The sequence below is a fragment of the Carex rostrata genome, chromosome 28 (genome assembly GCF_964058835.1).
Source record: "Carex rostrata chromosome 28, lpCarRost1.2, whole genome shotgun sequence".
Taxonomy (NCBI): Eukaryota; Viridiplantae; Streptophyta; class Magnoliopsida; order Poales; family Cyperaceae; genus Carex; species Carex rostrata.
The window spans coordinates 4094408-4118672 of record NC_135945.1 but is presented as its reverse complement, the minus strand read 5'-3'; the positions used below and the strand labels follow the sequence as shown (position 1 = coordinate 4118672).

Here is a 24265-nt window from a genome sequence, read left to right as displayed (position 1 = left end):
GCAGTATGCAGTGGCCTTCCGCATGCATGAACAAAACCGCATTTTAAAACACTGCGGAGCTATGGGGTTATAAATTGAGAAAATCTATGTAACTATACTAAAATAGAAAAAAAGGTATCTAAAAATATTTTTCAAAAATAGGGTATAAATCCTAGTTTCTCCTTTCTCTTGAGAAGGAATTAACCAAGTTACTATTTTAATAATTATAAATTTCAATTAAATTTTTTTCAGGTCATTTTTTTGTATTTTAATTTGTATAATTTGGTAAAATGGATACATGTAGTAATAAAATAGAAAAAAAATCTGGAAAAATTTCTTAAAAATAGGGAATACATCCAAGTTAATGTTGGGAATCAATGTCTATTTTGCTTGTTAAAAATAGGAAACGTAGTTGAAATAATATGTTGCTCATTTTCAATTCAACTTTCAAATCATTTATGTGTGTACATAATTTTCCGAATATAATTAAAGTGAAATTGAGAGGAAATCAAAGTAAAACAATGATCTGGATCATGGACATTTAAGTTCTAAGATATCAAAAGAAATTTATTTTAATAGAAAAAAATATTCCTTTTTTTTCCAAGAGCTTATTTATTTCCTTCTCGCGCTTCTTATTTATTTCCCTCCTCTTCGCCTACTTTAATTCCCTCGTTTTTCTACCAACACCACTTCTCCTCCCAATCAAATTGGTAGTGGACTAGCAACAAGTTGAGCTGGTAAAATTATTCACCGCTGGTGCTATTATTTATAGATTTATTTTCACCTATTTTAGTTACTTTTTTTTTATTACACATTAGTCTTGGTAATTGCACAAATATGGACTAATATTTACGTGGCCAAAAATAGGGTACTGGGGCGGCGGGGCCATTGTATTATTTTGACATTATTTTACTAAAATACTTTTCTCATTCTGTGCTTAATAATATATGAAAGGAGTCATAACTGAGGCAAATTGGTTCTGGTCTCTTACAAATGAAGTAAAATGCCGGTCTTTATTAACTCTATTACAACTATCAGTCAAGTGCTCTTTGAATATCATCATAAAATATCTCAGCAGTCAACCTTTTTTTTTTTTTTTTGTTCTTATTATCATAACAGAGCCCAAGTGATACACAACAAGAGTTATTGGGGGATGTTTCATTCCAGCATGAGTATCTTGAGACAGTTAAAATCAAATGTTGGAGTAATTCTGAATGGGCTAGTAATCTGATCAAGACTTTGGATAAATATGTAAAGAAAATAGGGAATATTATCATAAGATAGACATTTATTGTTATGTTAGTTTATCAAGCATCCCTCCTAACACTTGACAAGTTTGGTTTGATGTTTCTTACAGATTAGGTTTTTTAGGACTTTAATTAGTTCTCTTCAGTTTCTTTCTTTTATGTTCAACTTGTTTAACTTATGCTGAGACCTTCCCGATGTATCTGTTTTGCTATTGATATTTTTTATCCTTGTTGTTTACTTGTGAGTTACTATGACATGCAAAGACATGATCAAATACAATTTTGTGCTATCATGAACAGAATTATTTGCTTCTTCGGATTACTAACATCTCTCACTGATAAGATACTCAAATTAATGGAACTATTACCAGCGGTATATGGTGAAAAAGAGGGGCTCCATTATCGATCTTACCAACTTAAATAGTAGTCAACGAGTCTTACACTTTGTGTTAATCTAATTATTTTACTAATGTGTTTAATTTAGTTTATCTTCCAGATGTATCAGAACAGATTACCAGAAATTTTCAGAATTGTTGTTAATCTAATATTGATTTAATTAAAAAAATTTCATTCTCATATGTATTTCTTCTGTTAATTTGACACGTGATGTTAATTATATGAGCTTCAATTTTTTTGGATATGCAATTAAACACGTGATGGTTCTCTACTTCTCTTGCTTTACTGATCAATTAGTTAACCAGTATGCTTGCTCTACCCATCATTCTGATCTAAGTTTATTTTTTATTTAATTTCATACATTTTTCTCTTATTGTATAAAAAATTAGGGATCGACTAACAGTTCCCCTAGTTCAGTCCCCTATCTGTCCCCCGCACTAAAAGACAAAAAAAATAGTTAAAACGTGTTAACTACCACCAAAGAGCAAGATTAATGCTATTTTATTAATAGTCAAAACATATAGTATTCATACCTACGAATTTATAGTATTCATATTTATTATCAGAATCATTCGTCATATGTAAACACAAGTTGGAGGGGACCAGTAACGACCAGGGAGACCGCTGACGTCTTGTGACAGCCTGGATTGGGGACCACAACCGTCTGAAAACGACATTTGCCAAGATTGGAGACCACTACAGCGAATCTATATATTATTCATATCTAAATAAAGAAGTATTCATATCTAAACAAATGAAGTATTCATACTGAAGATTACGAAGTATTCATACATGTTTTCCTACTTATTTATAGTATTCAAAATTCAAAGTCAGATTCATTTCTCTCACCCCACCTCTTCCAAGAAGTATTCATACTGACGATTACGAAGTATTCATACATGTTTGAAATAATTTATACAATTCAAAATTCAAAGTTAGATTCATCTCTCTCACCCCACCTCTTTCAAGAAGTATTCATACTAACGATTACGAAGTATTCATACATGTTCGAAATAATTTATACAATTCAAAATTCATTGTCAGATTCATCTCTCTCACTCCACCTCTTCCAAGAAATATTCATATCTAATAACATGAATACATATCTAACAAATGAAGTATTCATATCTAACTAATGAAGTATTCATATATTCCACTCTGACAACCTTCGCTGGGCTAGCATGGACCCCCTCCAATGGTGCACCACGCTCTCTCCGCCGGATCTCCTCGCCGGATCTTGACGGTGCACCACGCTCTCCCCGTCGGATCTCAACGGTGCACCATACTCTCCTCGTCGGATCTCGACGGTGCACTACGCTCTTCTCGCCGGATCTCGACGGTGCACCACGCCGAGAAAGAGAAGAAGCGGAGGACGTGAAGGCCATGAAGAGACGGAGGAGAGACTTCAGTCTGATTTTGTAAGTTTGTTAGAAAATGGATCTGTTTATAACTTGGAGATAGAGAAGGGTTAGACCGTTAAGGGGACAGTTAATTAGTTAGTTGTTAGGGGTACACTTAGGGGACGGAATTGCGGGGAACAAAATCATTCACAAAGAACATAGTCCGAGGTTCTAAGCATGAACTTTTTTGACTTGGTGGCACCAAAATAATCATATTGCGTGATCAAGAGAATCATTCACAAAGATCAAGTGCAGCAGAGTATCCATCACAATTGTTTATGTGAACCAACATAATTACTTGAAGAAAAGAAAAATTAGATCTAAATGGGCTGCTTGACCACTCTCCTTGTTACTGCACATATAGATAACACAAGTTTTTGTCACAAACCATTATAATTTTTAACTGTACATTTCACAATATGAAAATTATTTCTAGAGCGTCACAATGATGTGGAGGCACATCAGAGAGTGATTTGTTGATTTGAAATGAAAAAGTTGGTTTCCATGTCTTAGCCACGATTTCAAAGAGAAGATTATTTATTTTACCCATCAGAACATGTTTAGGATTGTCCCAATTATCATCTTTCCCAATCCCTTTGGCTTAATTTCAACCAAAAAAAACTAAGTGGATGCCAATAAATTGCTAGGGAATTTTAGTCCTTTTGCGTAACTTAATGGAAGATATGTGACTGTCAAAAAAAAGTATAAATATAGGGCTAAATTAGACACTCAAATCAGAAATGAAATTAAGAATGGTGGGTATTCCTGGAGCTCCCTTCCATAAGCAAAACACCTTATTTTGATGAACAGACGCATACCTGACACCTTAACAATGATTACCAATTTTACCAGAGAAACATTGAACCAACTACAGAGTTAAGAATGACACATACCTGCTAAAATAAAACCATACAAAAGAGGACGAAAATAGCATTATACATGCAACTCTATTATGGCAGCACATGTGCCATTATTAATATCGACATATATACGATGAAAATCAAATACTCTGATCAACATATTAATGCCAGAGACCGCTGCTGTCAAAAAAATGGCATCAAATGCGTTTAGGGTTCAATAGTCAATACACCAAAGACATAAAGCCAGTCTCAAAATATGTTAACAATACCAACTTCAACATTAAAAAGAAATCCATACCCAACATAACTTGTCAGGCATTACAAGGGATGTTTGACAAACTAACTAAGATAATAACATACTACACTATGATCATATTCCCTATTTGCTTTACATATATGCCCAAAGTCTTGATCACAGCATTGATCAGCTCGCTAGATAATTTATACCTACACTTATTACAGATTTTGACTGTCTCAAGATACTCACACTGGAACAAAACATCTCCTGAAATATCTTGTCTGGGCTCTTGTATTTGACCTTGGCTCTGTTAGAATGGTAACAGCATCATAAGTTTGCTAACATGATATTTTATCAACATGTTCAAACAATTGGTAACTTTGTCAACTAAACCTATTACTAGACTTGTCTGATACGGTATCAGCGTTTACATAGACTGGCATTTAACTTGAGCGGTTTGGTACCAGAAGAAATTAGCCTCTTTTAGCCTAAATTCACTCGTAAGCCATAAATAACCACAGAGTGATAAAAGCATTTAAGAAAAATCAAGTTGAAAGACTGCTAGTTTAGAAAAAATTGACACGACGAAAATGAACCAAACTGTAAAATTGTAGTACTGAAATATCGCACTACTAATTTTAATTCAATACATTGTACAAAAACCCAATTGTTATTCATTTGTAGGAAGCAAAAAAATGAACCAGATTGTGGAAGTGTAGAACTAAAATCTGTACTGAAATCACAATCCTATCCCTACATTGTTATTCATCATATTGAACAAAAACCTAATTGTTACTCATTTGTATCAAAATGTTAGTTCACCATCCTATCCCTGCATTAACTTTACTAAATGGTAGACTTAAATAGTCTTAATTAATTAGAGAGGGAGTGAGGAAGGCAGAGTGAGATTACCTTATCAAGCAACAAGAAATTAAGCTCTTTTATATTAGGAGAATGCTTGAGCAAATAAGCTATCAGGTAAAAGTCATAACTCATATCCCATCCTCCTATGACAAGTTTCTTCAAGTTGTTGAAATTTCTGCCGTTAGGTATATCCTTCTCCAATTGTTCCTTCATTTAAGAAACGAACAAGAAATGTGATTTTACAGGGAATTACCAACATTGTATTCCAAAGATGTAACATATATAAAATTAAGGTAAACTGATTGGGTTTGCATCAAGAAATGCAACTTTCACGTATACAAAGCCATAAATGATGATTACTGCAACTTGTGGGTTTATTTTGGTGTCGGTAATTCAAACAAAAAGCAAGACTTGGTATAAAAAAGACAATCTGTATATAAAAGGAAATCAAAAGCAGTCAGAAGTAAATAATCATGTGGAACTATAATAAAATGTAAACTTTGTTAGCAAACTTCAATAAAAGGTACCCCAGAAACCATAACCATATATACATGACATTATCATATATACATTGAATTCATGTGTATGCAAAAAAAGGAAGCAATTCTATTAATTAAAATTTTTCTGAACTCAAAAAAAAAAATGAAAAACATTTGTAGTTTTGATTTAGAGAGCTGACAAAATAGTATACCTTGACTTCTAAAAAGTTCATATGATGAAGCTCTAAATTTGTAACATTTGAAAGGCCACCAAAAAGGTTCAATACTGGCAAATCATCACTAAAATACCCAAATAATTTGACGTCAACATTTACAAGAGATGACATGTTCTTCAATGAAATGCCAAACCCTTTGAGAATAATCAACATGTCCAAAGATATAAGAGCAGGGCAAGAAATTTGCATTTGCTCATATAGAAGACATTTGCTCAAGGACAACTCCTTTAACACTTCAGATGAAATGCCTGACAAATACAGATGACAGCCCCATAGTTTCAGCCTTACAAGAGAGGGGCAGCCCATGAAAAGTTTTTGAGCAAAATCATCAGGGACTAATACCCAACTCAGCTCGAGAGATTTCAGAGAAGGTAAATTTAGTGATACCGGCCTAATGATGGTTTTCACACTGGTGTAGAGAGCCATGGAAAGATGTTGTAGGCTTGCACAGGAGAAAACTAAATCAGACATATCTAATGAATCATCAGGACCACCGCTAATAATGATATCGATCAGCAGTGGCATATGAAGCGCTACACGGTCAAGCCATCCAATATGACGCACAGTATTATGTACGCAACAAACTCTCTCCAAGATTGTTCGTGCTCGGTTGTCCAAAAAACCAGTCATGAACCGCTCAAACCTAGCCATAGACATTCTCTGTTCTTCATAACATTGACTACCACTACGATTATTCTGGAATTCCTTGATATGGATGTTTAGAACCGGCAAAGTAGTCCATGTGTTTTTCCATCTTTTGGACAAAACGCAGGTCTGCACGACTTCTTTCGTGCTCAGAAACGAGAAGATATGGGTTAATAACTCATCAGGCAAGCTACTAATCCTGTCAACCTCAATGTTATTTCTGTTAGTAGAAAAAACTCCATTTTTCGTGCACGGCCTTGTAGCCTGGGTCTTGTTCATCTTTGGGTGTTCAAAGAAGAATTTTGTCGAGCACCTTTTGTACAGATCTGATGTACGACCTGCTAGCCTGTTACCAATATTTGAGCAATTACCAAGACTAATTTGTAATAAAAAAAGTAACTAAAATAGGTGAAAAGAAATCTATAAATAATAGCACCAGCAGTGAATAATTATACCAGCTCAACTTCTTGTTAGCCCGCTACCAATTTGGTTGGGAGGAGAAGTCCTATTTGTAGAAAAACGAGGACAGTAGGCGAAGAGGAGGAGGGAAATAAATAAGAAGCGCAAGAAGGAAATAAATAAGCTCTTGGAAAAAAAGTAAGATTTTTTCATTTATAGTATTAAAATAAATTTCTTTTGATATCTTAGAACTTAAATGTCCATGACCCGGATCATTGTTTTACTTTGATTTTGCAATCTCAATTTACACTTTAATTATATTCCGCAAGTTATGTACACATAAATGATTTGAATGTTGAATTGAAAATGAGAACCATATTATTTCAACTAAGTTTCCTATTTTTAACAAGCAAAATAGACATTGATTTCCAACAATAACTTGGATTTATTCCCTATTTTTAACAAATTTTTCCAGATTTTTTTTCTATTTTATTACTACATGTATCGATTTTACCAAATTATACAAAAGATAAAAAAAAAAATGACTGGGAAAAACGAAATTTATAATTATTAAAATAGTAACTTTGTTAATTCCTTCTCAAGAAAAAGGAGAAACTTGGATTTATCCTCTATTTTTAAAATATATTTTTAGATACTTTTTTTTTCTATTTTTAAGAACTCCGATTTGCTCAATTTATGTAATGACACAGTCACGTTATGCAGAATATATATGTTGAATTGAGAAAACCAAACTCGTTGAATGAAGTCCACGATGGAAAGTGAATTCAATTTTTGTGATTTATATATATATCCAATTTACTAAGAAATGATTTTCTAAATTATCTAGGGTTTTTTTGCAAAGACTTTTTATTTTTTAATTCAGGCTGTTGGGACTTGGGAGTACCCTCAAAAATATTTTTTAATTTGTTCTCCAACTTTTCATATCAAATAAAAGGCAACGGAGGGATCAAAATAATAAGTCTTTTGGTACGACGATAGAAATAATATGTAAGGCCAAAATTGTCTTGAGCTGTATTATGTGATGCATAATGTCCGGAATTCACACCCTCCCAGGTACCTTACTGAAAATGATCGAAACGGACGGTCCAGATTTATTCTTAGTTCAGATTTTGAAATTGACACGAATCTCAAAGCACAAATAATATTGCCCCCCTATGTTATCTCGAGTAGTCACCGGCTGAGAGTAAATCTGAGCCGTTCGTTTCGGTCAAGTTCACTCAGCTACCTGGGAGGATACGGATTCTAATGTCTATCATATTTAGGGCCTATTCGGTAACAACATTTTCTTTGAGATTTAGTATCAAAAATGACTATATAGGTAGTATTACCAATGTACTGTTCGAAAGCATGGTTAAAATACTTATTCTCAAAATCTCAAGCTTTTTTTTTTCCTATTTGTTATTATGTTGTTGCTTGGGGGAAAATAACAACCACCTCCAACTTCTGTTTTTTTTCTCAAAAGCTGGAGCTCACAAAGTTCTTTACTTTTACTTCTTTAATGTTTAGTTTAATATTTTACTTACAATAATTGTTATAACTATCACTAGTACAAAAAACCCCTTCACCGACCCTTCATCACCGACTGTTTTAATCGAAGCATCAGTGTTGCTACACCTACACTGACCCTTTTATTAAATAACAGTCAGTATTGTTTCTCAACACTGACGCTTGAAAAACAGTCAGTGTTTGTTCTCAACACCGACGGTTTTAAAAAAAAACAGTCAGTGTTGGTTGTCAACACTGACGGTTTTTAAAGCGTCAGTGTTGGTGACCAACACTGACTGTTTTTCAAGCGTCAGTAATTGTATTCAACAGTGACGCTTTAAAAACAGTTAGTGTTGATTACCAACACTGACTGTTTCTTTAAAAACCGTCGCTGTTGGTAGTCAACAGTGACGCTCTAAAAACAGTCAGTGTTGGTAACCAACACTGACTGTTTTTAGAGCGTCACTGTTGAGTACCAACACTGACTGTTGTAAAACCGTCAGTGTTGATAAATTTACTGGCTGTTTTTTTGGAGCCGTCAGTGTTGGATATTTACTGACTGTTTTGTTGCGGAACCGTCAGTGATTTTATTTTCCTTATAAGCCACTATCCTTTTCCCAGTATAACTAGGTCAGCTGCTTGTAAATTTTATTTCGCTCTTCGCCTCCTTTCTGCTTAGCCTCAGCCTCCTTTCAGCTCTCTCTCTCCGCCTCCTTTCCGCTTAGCCTCGGCCCACTGTTCCGACCTGCCTCACCCCGCTCAGCCGCACTGTACTTCCCTCTTCTCCGATCGCGTCCTCTTTCTCCCCTCCTAACGCCGTAGATTCATCTCCTCTGAACTGCGATATAACTCGGTAAGATTTGCTCTTTTTTTTTGCTTTACGATATAGCTCTGCAATATAGCTCTGCAACTGATTTTTTTTTGCTTTACGTATGGTATTTGTGTTACCCATGTTTGGAATTTTGGGAATTTTGGGCATCTTAATTATTTCCTCAACTTGGAAAATTTCGGACCTGCTGCAAAATTGGTTCTGTAAATTGATGGACAGTACTCATCTACCAAAATTATACAAAAAATCAGAACCACTCTGACGCAGGACAGTAGTTACAATATAATATGGTTTTCTTTGCCTAAGTTGGTGCTTGGTCAACTTACTAAACAATTATTTTTGCTAGCAAACTACATGGAAAGTTTTAATAGTTTTAAAGTTCGTAATTTTATCTAGCTTTTATATAAACATGTTGCATTATTTTTAAGCATTGACCTATTCAGTTGGTTCAGGTCAGATATGTTAGCATTGTCACAATTTTAATGTTGGATAAATGTTATATTTTGTTCCCTAAGGTTTTCACGTGCTCGGTACAAATTTTTACAAGGTACTAGTTCTAAAGTGAATGAGCTGGTAGTTTTATCTAACTGGCTTACCAGCAGTTTAGACCATGAAGTCAACATTGCAAAGTCACCAAATTTGCAATATTTAAAAACAGTGACCCCCCTTCGTCACCAGGAATAAGCAATATTGCAAAGTCACCAGGAAGAGGACGAAGAGGGATGGAGTGATTCAGGCCTTTTTAAGAGGGTCGTCAGTTATAGTATCAGCACCCACAAGCAGTGGTAAAACACTGATAGCAGAAGCCTCGGCACTAGCAACACTTGCGAGAGGCAGACGTCTTTTCTACACTACGGCATTGAAGGCTTTGTCAAATCAGAAACTTTGTGATTTTCAGTGATTGTATACCATACCAGTTCCATTCTTCATTTTTTTTCTTTTTCTATTTGTTCTTTGCTTAAAAAAGAAGTGGGTAAATTTTTACATGAAATCACTTTACCCTTAATCTGGTTATGATTAAACTTTGGTTTATGTAGTTTTAGTCATGGAACTAGAACTTCAACCAGAGTGAGGCTAGAACTTTGGTTTATGTAGTTGTACTATTTTTTAGATAAGTAGAAACCCACTGTTTTGGATGGTTTTTTTTACTATTACTAATGTTCAGTTAAGAAGCTAATTATTTGAAATAAAATAAAAGTTTACTATCCTTGTGCAATTTGAATTTGAGATGGCGATTGACTCAATTTGGATGAATATAAAGTTAAGAGACAAAAATCAGATTAATCAAAGTTCAATGACAGAAACAGACAGTGGTTAAGGTTGAGTCACCTCATGCAAAAATTTATCCAAAAAAAATATCTATATGTAAGTTTGTCCCCGGAAACTTTTGATTGGGGCTTGTGACTGGAGATTGTGCCATCAATATAGCGGCCCCAATTTTAATAATGACAACTGAGATCTTGCGCAACATGCTTTACCAGAGGTAGATTTGAAAGATAATTTCACTTCAATGTTTGATTTATAAATGGTAATATATGTACATTATGTGACTGTAACTATAGTTACCAGTACCAGAATATTGATACTGGTACATATTGTCCCCCGTGGTTACTTTTGATTAGTAGACTGTGACTCCATATAATTTTGAATAAGCTGTTAATTTATTTTATTTAAATGCAGTGTTGGAGTGACTTCTTCTGACGGGAGACTATTTTGTTACTATGTGTTATGTAAATTTTGCTATAGTGTGGTTTTTTATAAATGAATATGTTATGTTATTAAATTGCGTTGTCTTTTGTTTATGTTGTCTACGTTATTTGCATGATTTTTTATTTAATGTCAATGAATGTTGTATAGTAATATATACAGCTAGCAAAAATATGGAGGCTAGCCCCGATACAAGCAGAATCATGCCAAAATTTTTACGCCAACACCGACACTGACTGTTTTTGAAGAAACAGTCAGTGTTGGTTCTTAATTGTTTTTTTTTTTCAAATATCATAATTAAAAATATATTATTTTGGTTTGAAAATTTCATTGAACACATGTAATACATTAATTTATTTAATAAAATCAAGTTAAAACGTAAAATCTTTCAAGTTTTTACAAATACGAATTTAATAATTACAAGATAATGCAAGAAGATGGAGAATCCTAAAGAAAATCACAAGTTATATGAAATAAAATTTCAACCGGGATTTTGCGTCTGTTAACAAATTTTATAAGGGAATCCAATTAAGTAATTTGTGGTTATTTTACAATACAATTAAGTCTTTCAAAATTTATAATATATTTTTAAACTTTGATTAGTTGTTAAGGAAGTGCGTACATAAATAAATAATATGATAATTTAATTTATGTTAAGCAAAATAAAAATAAAAATATGTTAATTAGAAACTTAGAATTTTGTACATTTAAATTGTAGATAGATTTCATGTTAGTTTTAAGAGGAAAGTGAAATTAATTTCACTTGTATATTTAAAAATAAATTGTTAGGGATGTATAACTATTTTTTTCTAAAAAAAAAAACATTCTAGCTAGCAATTAGATATAACCATTCTTTAGCTTGTGATAGTTTTGGTGAGTCAATAAAAAAATGTTTGTGGAGAATGAAAATTCATTGGTATCTTAAAAATTATTGCTCCAATTAAAAAGTTTAATTTGTCCATTTTTATTGAATAAATATGACACATACCAAATTTAGCTCAATTAATAAAAAAAAATTAACTTTTCATCGAATAACATTTTTAAACGATTGAGTTGTCATTTTTGTGTGAAATATATCATAACTATTAGATGTAAGCAATAATTGTCCTAGAGTAAATGTAAACAAATGCAATAGTCATTGCAAAATATTGTTCGTACTTAAAAGTCAAATTATACATATTTGAATAAATAATGACTTTTAATTTTCCATTGATCATTTTAAAACAACTTTGGAATTATTTCATTGAAAATCAACCGTCAATTGCTCGTGTGAAAATGAACGGTTCACAAATATTTACACATATTGAAAGAGGAAATAATAATTAAATTCTATAAAATCAACAAGTATATGTATGATTTGTCCATGAAAGCTATAAAAAGTTTGAAAATATTTTTTTTTTATTTTTTTTCCATATTATTTGTTGTATAAATTAGATTTACATATGTACAAATTCAACATAAATAAGCTAATATTAAATGTCCAAACTAATTTGTCAAAACTTTCACTTATCCCATAAACTTTTGTCAAAAAATATATCTCTTAAATAAAATTCAATCTATATAATATAATTATATATATACAAATTATTTTGCAAACTTTTTTATTTCTCTTCCTTGCAAAATTTTTAACCCTTTGTTAAAAAAAATCACTGACGGTTTTTAAAAAATAGTCACTATTGGTATTCAACACTGACTGTTTTTGAAAAATCATCAGTGTTCATACACCAACACTGACGGTTTTTAAAAAACCGTCAGTGTTGAACACAAACACTGACGGTTTTTAAAGCGTCAGTGTTGAGTACCAACACTGACGCTTTAAAAACCGTCAGTGTTGAACACCAACACTGACGGTTTTCTGGAAAAACCGTCGGTGATTTTTTTTTGGCAGATGCCGCTGAAATTTTCGTTCCCGGTTAAATGTTTCGATTTTAGCCGCGAAGAACTTCTTTTTCCCTTCTAAATTTCATTTCCCTCTTTCTCTCGCCGAGCCCAGCCTACCCCTTTCTCTCTATTGTTCTTCTTTCTCTCCGTTCTTTTTTTTTTGGGGGGGGTCTGATTCCACTTCCTCCTCCCTTCTCCGCTGCCTTCCCTCTCTTTGGCCGGAGATGACGACAGGGGAACCAACACTGATCAATTTTAGGTCCGATTCCACTTCCGAACCTAGGGTTCTTTTAGCTGTACTTTTCGACTTCAATTTTTGAGCTAGAGTTTTGACGAGAAGGTTCGGCGAGCACAGCTCTACCTACGCCTTGCACAAGCACACCTCCGAGCATGCCTCCGCCTTGATGTCTATCTCTCTCTGAGCACCGAGCATCCAAGCACAAACCCTCCCCTGCCGACTCCCTCTGAGGATCAAGCATCCGAACACAACCCTCTACCTCCGCCTTTCGTCTGTCTACCTCCGCACAAACCTCTACCTCTACCAAGCACAAACCTCTATCTCCGCCTTACTGTCTGTCTACTGGTTTGATGCACTCTCTCTAATATGTTAAATTTACTTGTAATTGTAAATTAGAGCAATATGTACTTCTATTGTAAATTACAATTAACTTTCTTAAATTAGCAACTTAGACCAATGAATATTTGGGTCTTTTAGAAGTCAATGGCTTAACTTGAGAAATCTGAGGATATCTCGCGAAATCTCATATTGACTCAACCAAATATATGATGACGAGCTCCAAGCAACTTGAGCCAAGTTTTGAATTTGTTTTGCTGGATTTTAGTTCAACCCAAAAATCTGTCAAATTTTCAAGGAATCAACCTAAATTGGCCACTGTAATCAATGTATTTTTTTGTTAAGAAAATTGGTCACTGTAATCATGATTATTCATTTTTGGATGCAGATTTCATTTTTTTATTTACTTTTGCATTCTGCTAAGGGTAGCTAATGTCATGATTATTCATTTTCTTGTTTCAGGTGTTTACCTCTTGGTCATATACCATGAGTATGGTTCTCTTTACTGATTTTTTGTTCACTGTTATTCCATATTGTACTGTCATATTGAGAAATTAGTAAGCAACATTCTAATAAAGCACAAGCATAAGAGGCTTCTTCTATTAAATAAATTCATTCAAGAATACAAATAAAAGAATGTTATCTTCTTGTCGTTTTTCTTTTTGTTAGCAATGTCACCCTGTTTTAACAAACAAAATTGAACAAAATCCCGCTCTATAATCAGTGCTTAGTGCTTGATGAAACCCTTTGTCAGAATCAGTCACTTTTGCTGGTCATGATTTTTCAAAGAAAGTTGATTTGCATTCTGGTTGATAACAATTACTTGTTTGAGGCTTATGTTCAACAATCGACGCTTAATTGAGGTTTACTTTCGAGTTATATACAAAGGCTTTTCTTGCTTTTAAATTCTCTTCTTTTTGTTTTTTTAGGTGGGTTGATGAGGTAATTCCTGATGCTTCATGGGTTGTCACAAAGGAGATCATTGACAAGCATAAAATTTGTTATGTTGCTCATGATGCACTCCCGTATGTTTATGTTCCATTAATAGCTATCATTTTTTTGTTAGATAATAAGACATCTCTTATTAGATAATAATTTTATATATCAAATCTTTTTAACTTGCTTCATGTTTCTCATTTTGCCCTCCTTTGATATGCTGATGTAAGTGGTGCTGGAAATGATGTCTATGAATTTGTATGCTCTCTCTCTCTCTCTTTTCTTTTATTGTAATGAATAAATGACTTGTGATTTTCAAGTTTTATTAACAATAATAAAATTTGGCTTCTCTTACAGGTGAAGAAGATTGGTAAATTCATGGAAACTAAAAGGACAGATGGGGTTTCCACATCAGATCTCATAATGAGAATCTTAAAGGATTACAATCAATATATAATGTGAAATCTGGCACGTGGTTATACAAGAAAAGATTTAGGTGTCAGCTATGTCAAGGCATGTTAAATAATCAACTTTGATTCTATCTTTCTTAATGGTGAAATGAATTTTATTTAATGGGTAGATAAAATTGAGGGCTGTACGTTTAGTTTGTACCTTTAGTGCTTTAAAAAAGTTTAAGGGCCTGTAGTGCTTTAAAAAAGTTTAAGGGCATTTTTTTTAATTGTTTTAGCTGAAATTCAGTTGAACTTACATAGCATCATAACTCTAGGTGAATTAATTACTAATTAATTGATATTTTTATTAACATATTTTAGGGGTAGAGAGAACAGCAACACAGTAAGAGATAAAGGCATACAAAAACTTAGCCTTGCGACTTCACCCGAATATGAAACCCAGGAGACGAGGTACTTTATTTGATAACTGCACATACTTTATTTAAGTGGTTTTGCCAATTTTTAGAATTTTTAGAAATGCAGAACAGCACTTAACAGTGCTTGAAAGACGGGCAGATTTGGTAATTAAGTAGTTTTTGTATTTTGAGAATGAGAAAATTAAAAATGCTTAATAAATACTTAGAAAATTCTAAAAATATAAATTTTTTGGTCTAATTGTGTGTTTTGAAGTCCTTTATTTGACTGTATCCTTGATTTTGTCATTTGGTCCCTGTAGCTGATTGTTCTATTCAGTTTTCTGATGCTGGTCATTTTGTGCATCTCTTGTACCAGTTGAGTGCCTCACTTGGTTCATTTGTTCTTTTGACTGGTACAACACCTGACATTGACTGGTACACATGTTGTAAGTCTGGTTGTTATGCTAACAAGTCCCTTTTAATTTATTTACATCATTTTAGATATGACAGAGAGCTTTTAATTGTGAAAATCACTGTTTTTGAAGATAAAATTCATAAGCAAATGCTCTGTCAGTCTGAGATTATGCAAGATAGTCCTTGTCATTTCTTTTATTCTGACTAATTAAATACTTGTATAGGTATGCACTGCGAGAAAAGAATGTGACATTGATGACATCTTGAACTATAGAGCATGTGCAGAGAAACAGTTGCAGGTTCTCTCTGTCTTCAATTTTGGTGGAGGACCATTTAGTTTTTTGAGATAACATACAGTACCATATTGTTTTATCTTAGGTGGGATTAAGAATGATATGTAGGTTAGGTGTGCTTGGTTTTTTTTGGTGAATGAATCTATTATGTTGTGTTTTTTGATGAATGAATATATTATGTTGTCTAAATTATTTGTATGATACTTTGTTTAACATCAATAAATGTTAAATAGTAATATATGGCTAGCCCAAATATAAACAGAACCATGCTGAAATTTTTATATCAACACTGACGGTTATAAAGCTAATAACGACTGTTTTTAATATATATATACTGACATTTTTAACATCAACACCGACTCTTTTTCAAGCGTCAGTGTTGAGCACAACACTGACGCTTAAAAAAGTGTCGATGTTGGTGTTCAACACTGACGCTTTTTTAACCGTCACTGTTGAACATCAACACTGACGCTTAAAAAAGCGTCAGTGTTAGTGTTCAACACCGACGCTTAAAAAAGCGTCACTGTTGAACACCAACACCGACGCTTTTTTAAGCGTCAGTGTTGAGCACAACACTGACTCTTTTTCAAGCGTCGGTAAAAGGTATCCTTCACTGGCGCCGGCTTTACTGACGTCGCTATAACAGTCGGTGTAGGGGTATTTCAACCGTCGGTGAAGGGGTTTTTTGTACTAGTGTATGTGATATATGATACGTGATATCTATATAATATATATATGAAATCTATATGTGATGTTGATATTTTACTAAACAAACATAATTAAACAAACACAATTTAAACAAGCACAAGATTAAAATTAATTAAAAAAACAACATAATAATAATATAAGAAATTAATTAAAAAAGAATAATTAAACTAGTCATACTTAATTTAATAAATTAAGCTAATTTTATGATAATTTTAATAGATTTAACTAGCAACATAATGTACAATTATACTGATCATAATTAGTGACTAGTTTCAATACATTTTTAATAAAGTTTAATTTTAGTATTACATCTTCTATGCAATAAAAGAAAAAGAAAAATAACATCCTACCAAATTTTATATGCATTTGCCGAACACCTATATTTTAAAAAATTTCATGGATTAAATGATTTTGGTATTCATAAATTGAAATTCTCATTTTTAAAAATATCCATGCACTAAAATTTTTTGTTGCCGAACAGGCTAGTGAAAAAAAAAAATACATGTTGTTAAGTGTTTCATCACGGAGCGGGGCACAACATGGGAGGGTTTGTCATGACACATGTTGCGTGACGGACCGTTTCACATGTTGTGATTCTTTTTGTCACTAAAACACATGAAATGACATATCACACGAATCAGTAATTCAGTATGACGTCTTGACACTTCATGGAATATTACATGGCACAACACAGAACAATACACGATAACATCACGATAAACCTATGATAGAATAGAATATTAAGATATTGATCAGATGACTGATTTTGATTTTTTTTCTTAAAAAGATAGCACATTGTTCTGTAATACACACCTACTGTTGCGTTACAAATGAGATCTGAATCGTCTGTTTTAATGTGGCACGAATCTCAAAGCAGACTCACTCATTTAATAGTAGAGCTTTCTCCTCAGAAAACCCAAATGCGTCCCTTCCCCTCCTAAAACCCTCATCTCTCGCCGATTTCCTCTTCTCCTTTTATACCCGTCGAATCGTTAGCACCGAAGACATTGTTGTGAAGAGGTTTATATATCTGGCGTCAGCAAAAAGCTTCCTTCAGGCAAATATCACCTTCCCAGGCTAGATACTACTAACTATTTCGCTTCTAATTAATTTCCATTGCATGCCCTTATCAGCATAAGTGCTCATGGAAATTGGCACGCTGTTTTAGGTTTTTACAAGTTAAAGCATAGAAGGAAATATCGGTATCAGGATCGGTGTATCGGCCGGTATCAGCCGATTCGAATTGGAAAATCAGACTTTTTGGCCAGAAACTTGTTTTACACTAAAAAAATAGAAAAAAAAATTGATCAAAAATATTTTGTCAATAATTTATGTTTAGAAAAATGATTACAATCAAATAATCCTCTAATACAATATAATACAAGCATTAAAACTATAAACATATTCTTTCACTACCAGAAACTATGTCGTGTTGGCTGGATCACTTTATCGTCGTCTCCGTTATGATAAAAACGAGAATATTGTTGTTCGGAACTAAAAAAAGAAGACATTGTAGACTCTATTTAATCAATGAATGTGATGAGTTTTCAACATGTGCATAGTTTATACCATAGTAGGAAATATCGGTATCGGGATCGGGATCGGCCCCGGCCGATACCGATCTGGGATCGGCGTATCGGCCGGTATCGGCCGATTCGGATCGGAAAATCGGACTTTTTTGCCAGAAGCTTGTTTTACACTAAAAAAATAGGAAAAAAATGATAAAAATTAATTTTTCAATAATTTATGTTTAGATAATGATTACAATCAAATAATCCACTAATACAATATAATACAAGCATTAAAACTATAAACATATTCTTTTACTGCCAGAAACTATGTCGTGCTGGCTGGATCACTTCATCGCCGTCTGTATTATAATAAAAATGGGGATATTGTTGTCCGGAACTAAAAAAAGAAGACATTGTAGATCCAAATGAAGGATTGTTAACATCTTCATATCTATATGCATATGGTGGCTGATTATACCCCCCACTAAACCCTGATGTACTCGACATCTCATCATAAGAACTAACATTTTGACGTCTTGTTAGTTCATTAATAAACAAATTTTATTCAATCCATAATAAATAAATATTAAAAATATAAAATTTTGAATAATGTACAAGTGAACAACAATTAAAATTTAAAATAATGTACAACAAATACAATATAAAATTTTACCTCTCTTTCAGCCTTTATCTGCAATACGATATTAGGTTGTAATCTTTCAATAATATTTTTTAAACCGCTCATAACTTCAGTGTCGTCTTGGATTATGTCATTAAACCGGAATAAAGGATCGGATTCAGCATAAATCGGACCAAAACAGCATAAATCGGACCAAAAACAGAAAATCCATCAGTATCGGCTCGGTATCGGATCGGACTCGGCCGATACCGATACGTATCGGCCGATCCGGATCGGTATCGGCCGATATTGCCTACTATGGTTTATACTCTATTTAATCAATCACGGGTTCAAGTTTTCAAACGAATAATGAGCAGAATGGGACCATAATGACAGAAATTAGATGAAAAACATAAAATCCGCTAGTATCGGACCAGTATCGAATCGGTCCCGGCTGATACCGATACGTATTGGCCGATCCGAATCAGTATCGACCGATATTTCCTTCTATGAGTTAAAGTTGTGTACATTGGTCAATTTTATTGTGCTTGGGTTTTATTTAGATTGGAATAGAAATTTCAATGGTCTTGTTGAGAAATTTGAGTATTATTGTTGGGTCAAAATTACAACAGTTTAGCCATTTACCAGTTTTATTGTTCTCGAGTTCTGTTTTATTTTATTTTTATTTTTCAAGTCCACGTGTCACTCTAAAACCTTAGATAGAAAACTCCAGTTTTGGTTTTAGGTGTTCTCGCAAGGAAGATTTCAAGCTCGTGATAAACAATTTGTGTTCTCACAAGGAAGACCTTTCTCCCATGTTATTGTACTCTAAGAAAATGCACCTTTTGCATTAGTATTTATAACTGATACAAAAGACCTGACTTTTGAACTGAAATACTTGTTATTTCAAATCTGTTTTGGCAATTGGTCTAACTATTGACTACCATTTGTTCTGGCCAAAATGGGGTACTGGACTTATTACGGTTGGCTTATAAGAGGTGTTCCTAGTTAAGACGTGGTTGTCCTATTTCTTGTTACAAATGAATTCTAATTCATGATTGCGTGCTATTTTTATTGTAATGCAGAAGTCCTGCATCGAATGTTGAAATATGAAGAAGACCAGGAGTCATGATAACAGAGGGAATTTAGAACATGACTGGATCAGTAGCATGCCAGATGAGTTATTGACTCATATCCTCTCCTTTCTGAGCACAAAAGAGGCCGTACAGACCTGTGTTTTGTCGAAAAGATGGAAAAACACATGGGTTGCTGTGCCAAGTCTGAACATCAACGATAATGATTTTCTGATTGATGATTGGAGTTCAAAGGATAATTGCAGTGATGAAGAACAGAGAATTGCTGTGGCTAGGTCAGAGCAGTTGAGAATGTCTGTGGGTAGGTTTGAGCGGTTCATGACTGGTTTTTTGGACAACCGAGCGCCAACAAACTTGGATAGAGTTTGTTGCATGCGTCAATTTTATAGTTTTGAACCTAATGCCTCTATTGGATGGCTTGACCGTGTAGCACTTCTTATGCCACATTTGATTGATATCTTCATCATCAGTAGTATTGGTAATTCATTAGATGTCACTAGTGGAAAAACATGAATCAAGATCGGCCTATCTGGATCGGCTATATGAAACAACCGATACTAATACCTATCTGGATCGGTTTTCTGAACAAAACCGATCCTAAAAACTAATTATATCGGGTTTTTTAGTCAACCGATCCTAATTTGTGAACTATCAGGATCAGTTTTTTATAAAATCCGATCCTAATACTATTAGGATCGGTTTTTTATAAAAAATTGATCCTAATACTCTTTTTTTTTTTGCAGAACCAACTTTGAAAAAAAATAGTATCAGGATCGGTTTTTTATAAAAAACCGATCCTGATACTTTTTTTTTCAAAGTATCAGGATCGGTTTTTTATAAACAACCGATCCTAATGATAACTCCCTATATAACCTGCTTAGGGTTTTCTTATTTTCATTTCGCGCCTCTCATTTTCAACTTAGCGTCTCTCTCTCTGTCTCCGTATCTCCCTCTCAAATCCTCAGTACTCTTTGTCTCTCTCTCTGTGTCTCCGTCTCTCCCTCTCCTCCGTGTCTCTCTCTCTTTCTCTCCGCCTCTTCCTCATTTTCATCTCTCTCTCTCTTTCTCTCTTTCTCTCCCTAGATATGAGAAAAACCGATCCAGAATATAACTATTAGGATCGGTTCGTTAAGAAAAACCGATCCAGATAACTGCTATTAAGATCGGTTATAATAAACAACCGATCCTAATAGTTACTATTTGGATCGGTTCTTTAAAAAATAAAAAACCGATCCTGATAGTATCAGTATCGCCTTCATCAAGATAGCAGCAGTTGCAATTTAGTCTGTTCGGATTAAAAGTAAATTGGCACAGTGACAGCTTCAAAATTGAGATAGCAAATTTCATTTTATAATTAGTTTTTTTTCAATATTTTTCAATATTTATGTTTGTAATTTTAATAATGAGAAGTATATGTAATTAGGCATTTGTTTTATATGTAATTAGTGTGATGATTAATAGAATATATATGTGGCTGTTGTATATGGCATATGGTTCAATTATAAATTTTTTTTTATGAAAATTAATGTAATTTATATTATTAAAATTTATGTGATAATATAATTAATTATTTGACATTGATATTTCATTTTGAAGTCATTTTGACTATTGAATTTTTTTATACAATCATGCATGATGCATCAATGACTTGTGCCATATAATAATATATATAGGACTTGAACCCTTGTTGTGTGGGGTTGTGAAGGAACGAATACGAACATCAGCATTTGGTCGATCGGAACCGTTAAAATGAAAGAATGTCACATTAATTTCACCATTATAAAATTTGATACAATTCGGGATTCGTTTACTAGTTCATCAAAGCAAAACAATATAGCAACATCGCACGGCCGTAAATAGTTTACGTTGGATCAAAACTTACAGTTGTCGGGCCTTCGGCACTTTTACGTTATTAATGTTCCATGTTATATCTTGATAATTTTAAAAATTATTACATGTCATTTAATTACAGACCCACCGTTGGATGATCATGCAGAAATGAACGGTCTGCATTCCATTTAACAATTTGATGCCATTAATAATAATAAAATTGTACAAAATTGATCATAGTAGAGTTGATTTGGCCATACAAACACAAATAAATAATTTTTATATTTCACATTTTTCTTAATATTTATCCGTGTACATGCATTACCAAACAGAAAATAAAATAAATGGTAGCCGTTTGATAGTTGATAGACCATCAATATGAGTGGGGTTTACCTCAATGATTTTTCTTATATAAATTATCAGGATCGGTTTTTTATAAAAAACCGATCCTGATACTATTAGGATCGGTTTTTTATAAAAAATTGATCCTAATACTCTTTTTTTTTTTGCAGAACCAACTTTGAAAAAAAATAGTATCAGGATCGGTTTTTTATAAAAAACCGATCCTAATAGTATCAGGATCAGTTTTTTATAAAAAACCGATCCTGATACTTTTTTTTTCAAAGTATCAGGATCGGTTTTTTATAAACAACCGATCCTAATGATAACTCCCTATATAACCTGCTTAGGGTTTTCTTATTTTCATTTCGCGCCTCTCATTTTCAACTTAGCGTCTCTCTCTCTGTCTCCGTATCTCCCTCTCAAATCCTCAGTACTCTTTGTCTCTCTCTCTGTGTCTCCGTCTCTCCCTCTCCTCCGTGTCTCTCTCTCTTTCTCTCCGCCTCTTCCTCATTTTCATCTCTCTCTCTCTTTCTCTCCCTAGATATGAGAAAAACCGATCCAGAATATAACTATTAGGATCGGTTCGTTAAGAAAAACCGATCCAGATAACTGCTATTAAGATCGGTTATAATAAACAACCGATCCTAATAGTTACTATTTGGATCGGTTCTTTAAAAAATAAAAAACCGATCCTGATAGTATCAGTATCGCTTTCATCAAGATAGCAGCAGTTGAATACATTTTCTAATTTATATAATGTTACTACAACTAGCAGTTGCAATTTAGTCTATTTTTATAAGCTCTCTAAACAGAAGTATAATTTGTAAAATGCCACTCGGTTATGCTGAGTATTTTTCGTTGGTGAATCTCGAATTTCAGGATTATTTTATGATATGTAAGTGATGGATCTTCTGATATCCAATGCAAATATATGAAATTTGTGGATTTGTTCGATCAAAATATATTGAAAGTTTAAGTTTGGAGCCTACTTTCTACGAGGAATTTTTTCTATAAACTATACTTAGAAAAAAGACTTTTATGAACCCAACATGATTATTTTTTTAAAAAAAACTATAAGAACCGAAATATATTTTGATCGAACAATCAGCGCAGTATTGTAAGTTGTGGGTTTTCTGGTAAATACTGAATAAAAAACTGGTTTGCTTACAATGAATGTGAATAAAAAAATGATTCGCAGACAATAAATTAATGTGAACATTATAATTTGAAACATATGCAACTTCAATGTCTGTTCATTTAATTTCTCAAGAGGGGTGTGGCTCATCCTTTTGAGCGGAGCATATGAGTTTCTTTCTTTTGATATACATGTGCTTTCTTTTTTAAACAGTCCTGAGTTGAGAGGTATACATTTTTTTTTTCTGAATAGCATGCCGTTGTGGGCCACACAAAAGTGTTTTGTAAAAGAAATACATTTCATGTTGCCTGACTTTGTAGAAATAACCACATGGCTGCATACTGAGCTATGAGGTTAAATCGAGAAAATATATGTAACTATACTAAAATAGAAAAAAGGTATCTAAAAATATTTTTCAAAAATAGGGTATAAATCCAAGTTTCTCCTTTTTCTTCAGAAGGAATTAACCAATTACTATTTTAATAATTATAAATTATTAAAATTGATACATGGAATAATAAAATAGGGAAAAAAAATCTGGAAAAATTTCTTAAAAATAGGGAATAAATCCAAGCTAATGTTGGGAATCAATGTCTATTTTGCTTGTTAAAAATAGGAAACTTAATTGAAATAATATGTTTCTCATTTTCAATTCAACTTTCAAATCATTTATGTGTGTACATAATTTTCCGAATATAATTAAAGTGTAAATTGAGAGAGAAATTAAATCAAAGTAAAACAATGATCCGGATCGGGCATTTAAGTTCTTATTTACTTCCCTCGTTTTTCTACCAATACTTCTCCTCCCAACCAAATTGGTAGCGGGCTAGCAACAAGTTGAGCTGGTATAATTATTTACTGCTGGTGCTATTATTGCTATATTTAGTTTCACCTTTTTTAGTTACTTTTTCATTACAAATTAGTCTTGGGAATTGCTCAAGTATGCATGGATAAATATTTACGTAGCCAAAAATAGGGTACTGGGGCGGCGGAGCCATTGTATTATTTTGATAATTATATAAGAAAGGCATCTGAAGAATATTGTTCCTTTTAGTTTAGATCTGGTTCCCCCTATTCCATGGATTTCTAGCTAATTCACGACTCGGTGGAATCCTATTGTAATACGTGTTCATATGAGTGTCCTCCTATTCCTGTCTACATTGTAATGAAGGAATTCTGCATGCCAGATGTTTGCATGGAGATTGTAGAACATGACCGGATCAGTAGCTTGCCTCATGAGGTTTTGACCCATATCCTTTCGTTTCTGAGCACAAAAGAGGCCGTTTACACGTCTGTTTTGTCGAAAAAATGGAGAAAGATTTGGGCTACCGTACC

The 24265-nt window shown here is 33.2% G+C and overlaps 3 protein-coding genes across 4 annotated transcripts in view; 1 reads left to right on the top strand and 2 right to left on the bottom strand.

Annotated features, from left to right (window-relative positions):
• Window positions 1–24265, bottom strand: part of LOC144545561 (F-box/FBD/LRR-repeat protein At1g16930-like) — a 70847-nt gene that overhangs the window by 37420 nt on the left and 9162 nt on the right. The gene's annotated exons all lie outside the window — the stretch shown is intronic.
• The window catches only part of LOC144545560 (putative F-box/LRR-repeat protein At3g18150), a 78885-nt gene that overhangs the window by 47194 nt on the left and 7426 nt on the right, over window positions 1–24265 (bottom strand). The window contains exons 2-3 of one of the 2 annotated variants that reach the window (XM_078294133.1): window positions 5033–5191; window positions 4156–4427 (exon numbers count right to left, since the gene is read on the bottom strand). In XM_078294133.1, coding sequence (XP_078150259.1) covers window positions 4242–4427; window positions 5033–5191 — 345 coding nt within the window. In that variant the 3' untranslated portion in view covers window positions 4156–4241. The remainder of the gene's footprint in view (window positions 1–4155; window positions 4428–5032; window positions 5192–24265) is intronic. The other variant, XM_078294132.1, reaches the window with a different exon arrangement.
• Window positions 12779–14794, top strand: LOC144545969 (choline-phosphate cytidylyltransferase 2-like). Its single transcript, XM_078294520.1, has 4 exons — window positions 12779–13730; window positions 14170–14265; window positions 14407–14434; window positions 14534–14794. The coding sequence occupies exons 1-4, from the start codon at window positions 13678–13680 to the stop codon at window positions 14636–14638; spliced, it is 282 nt and encodes a 93-aa protein (XP_078150646.1). The 5' UTR covers window positions 12779–13677; the 3' UTR covers window positions 14639–14794.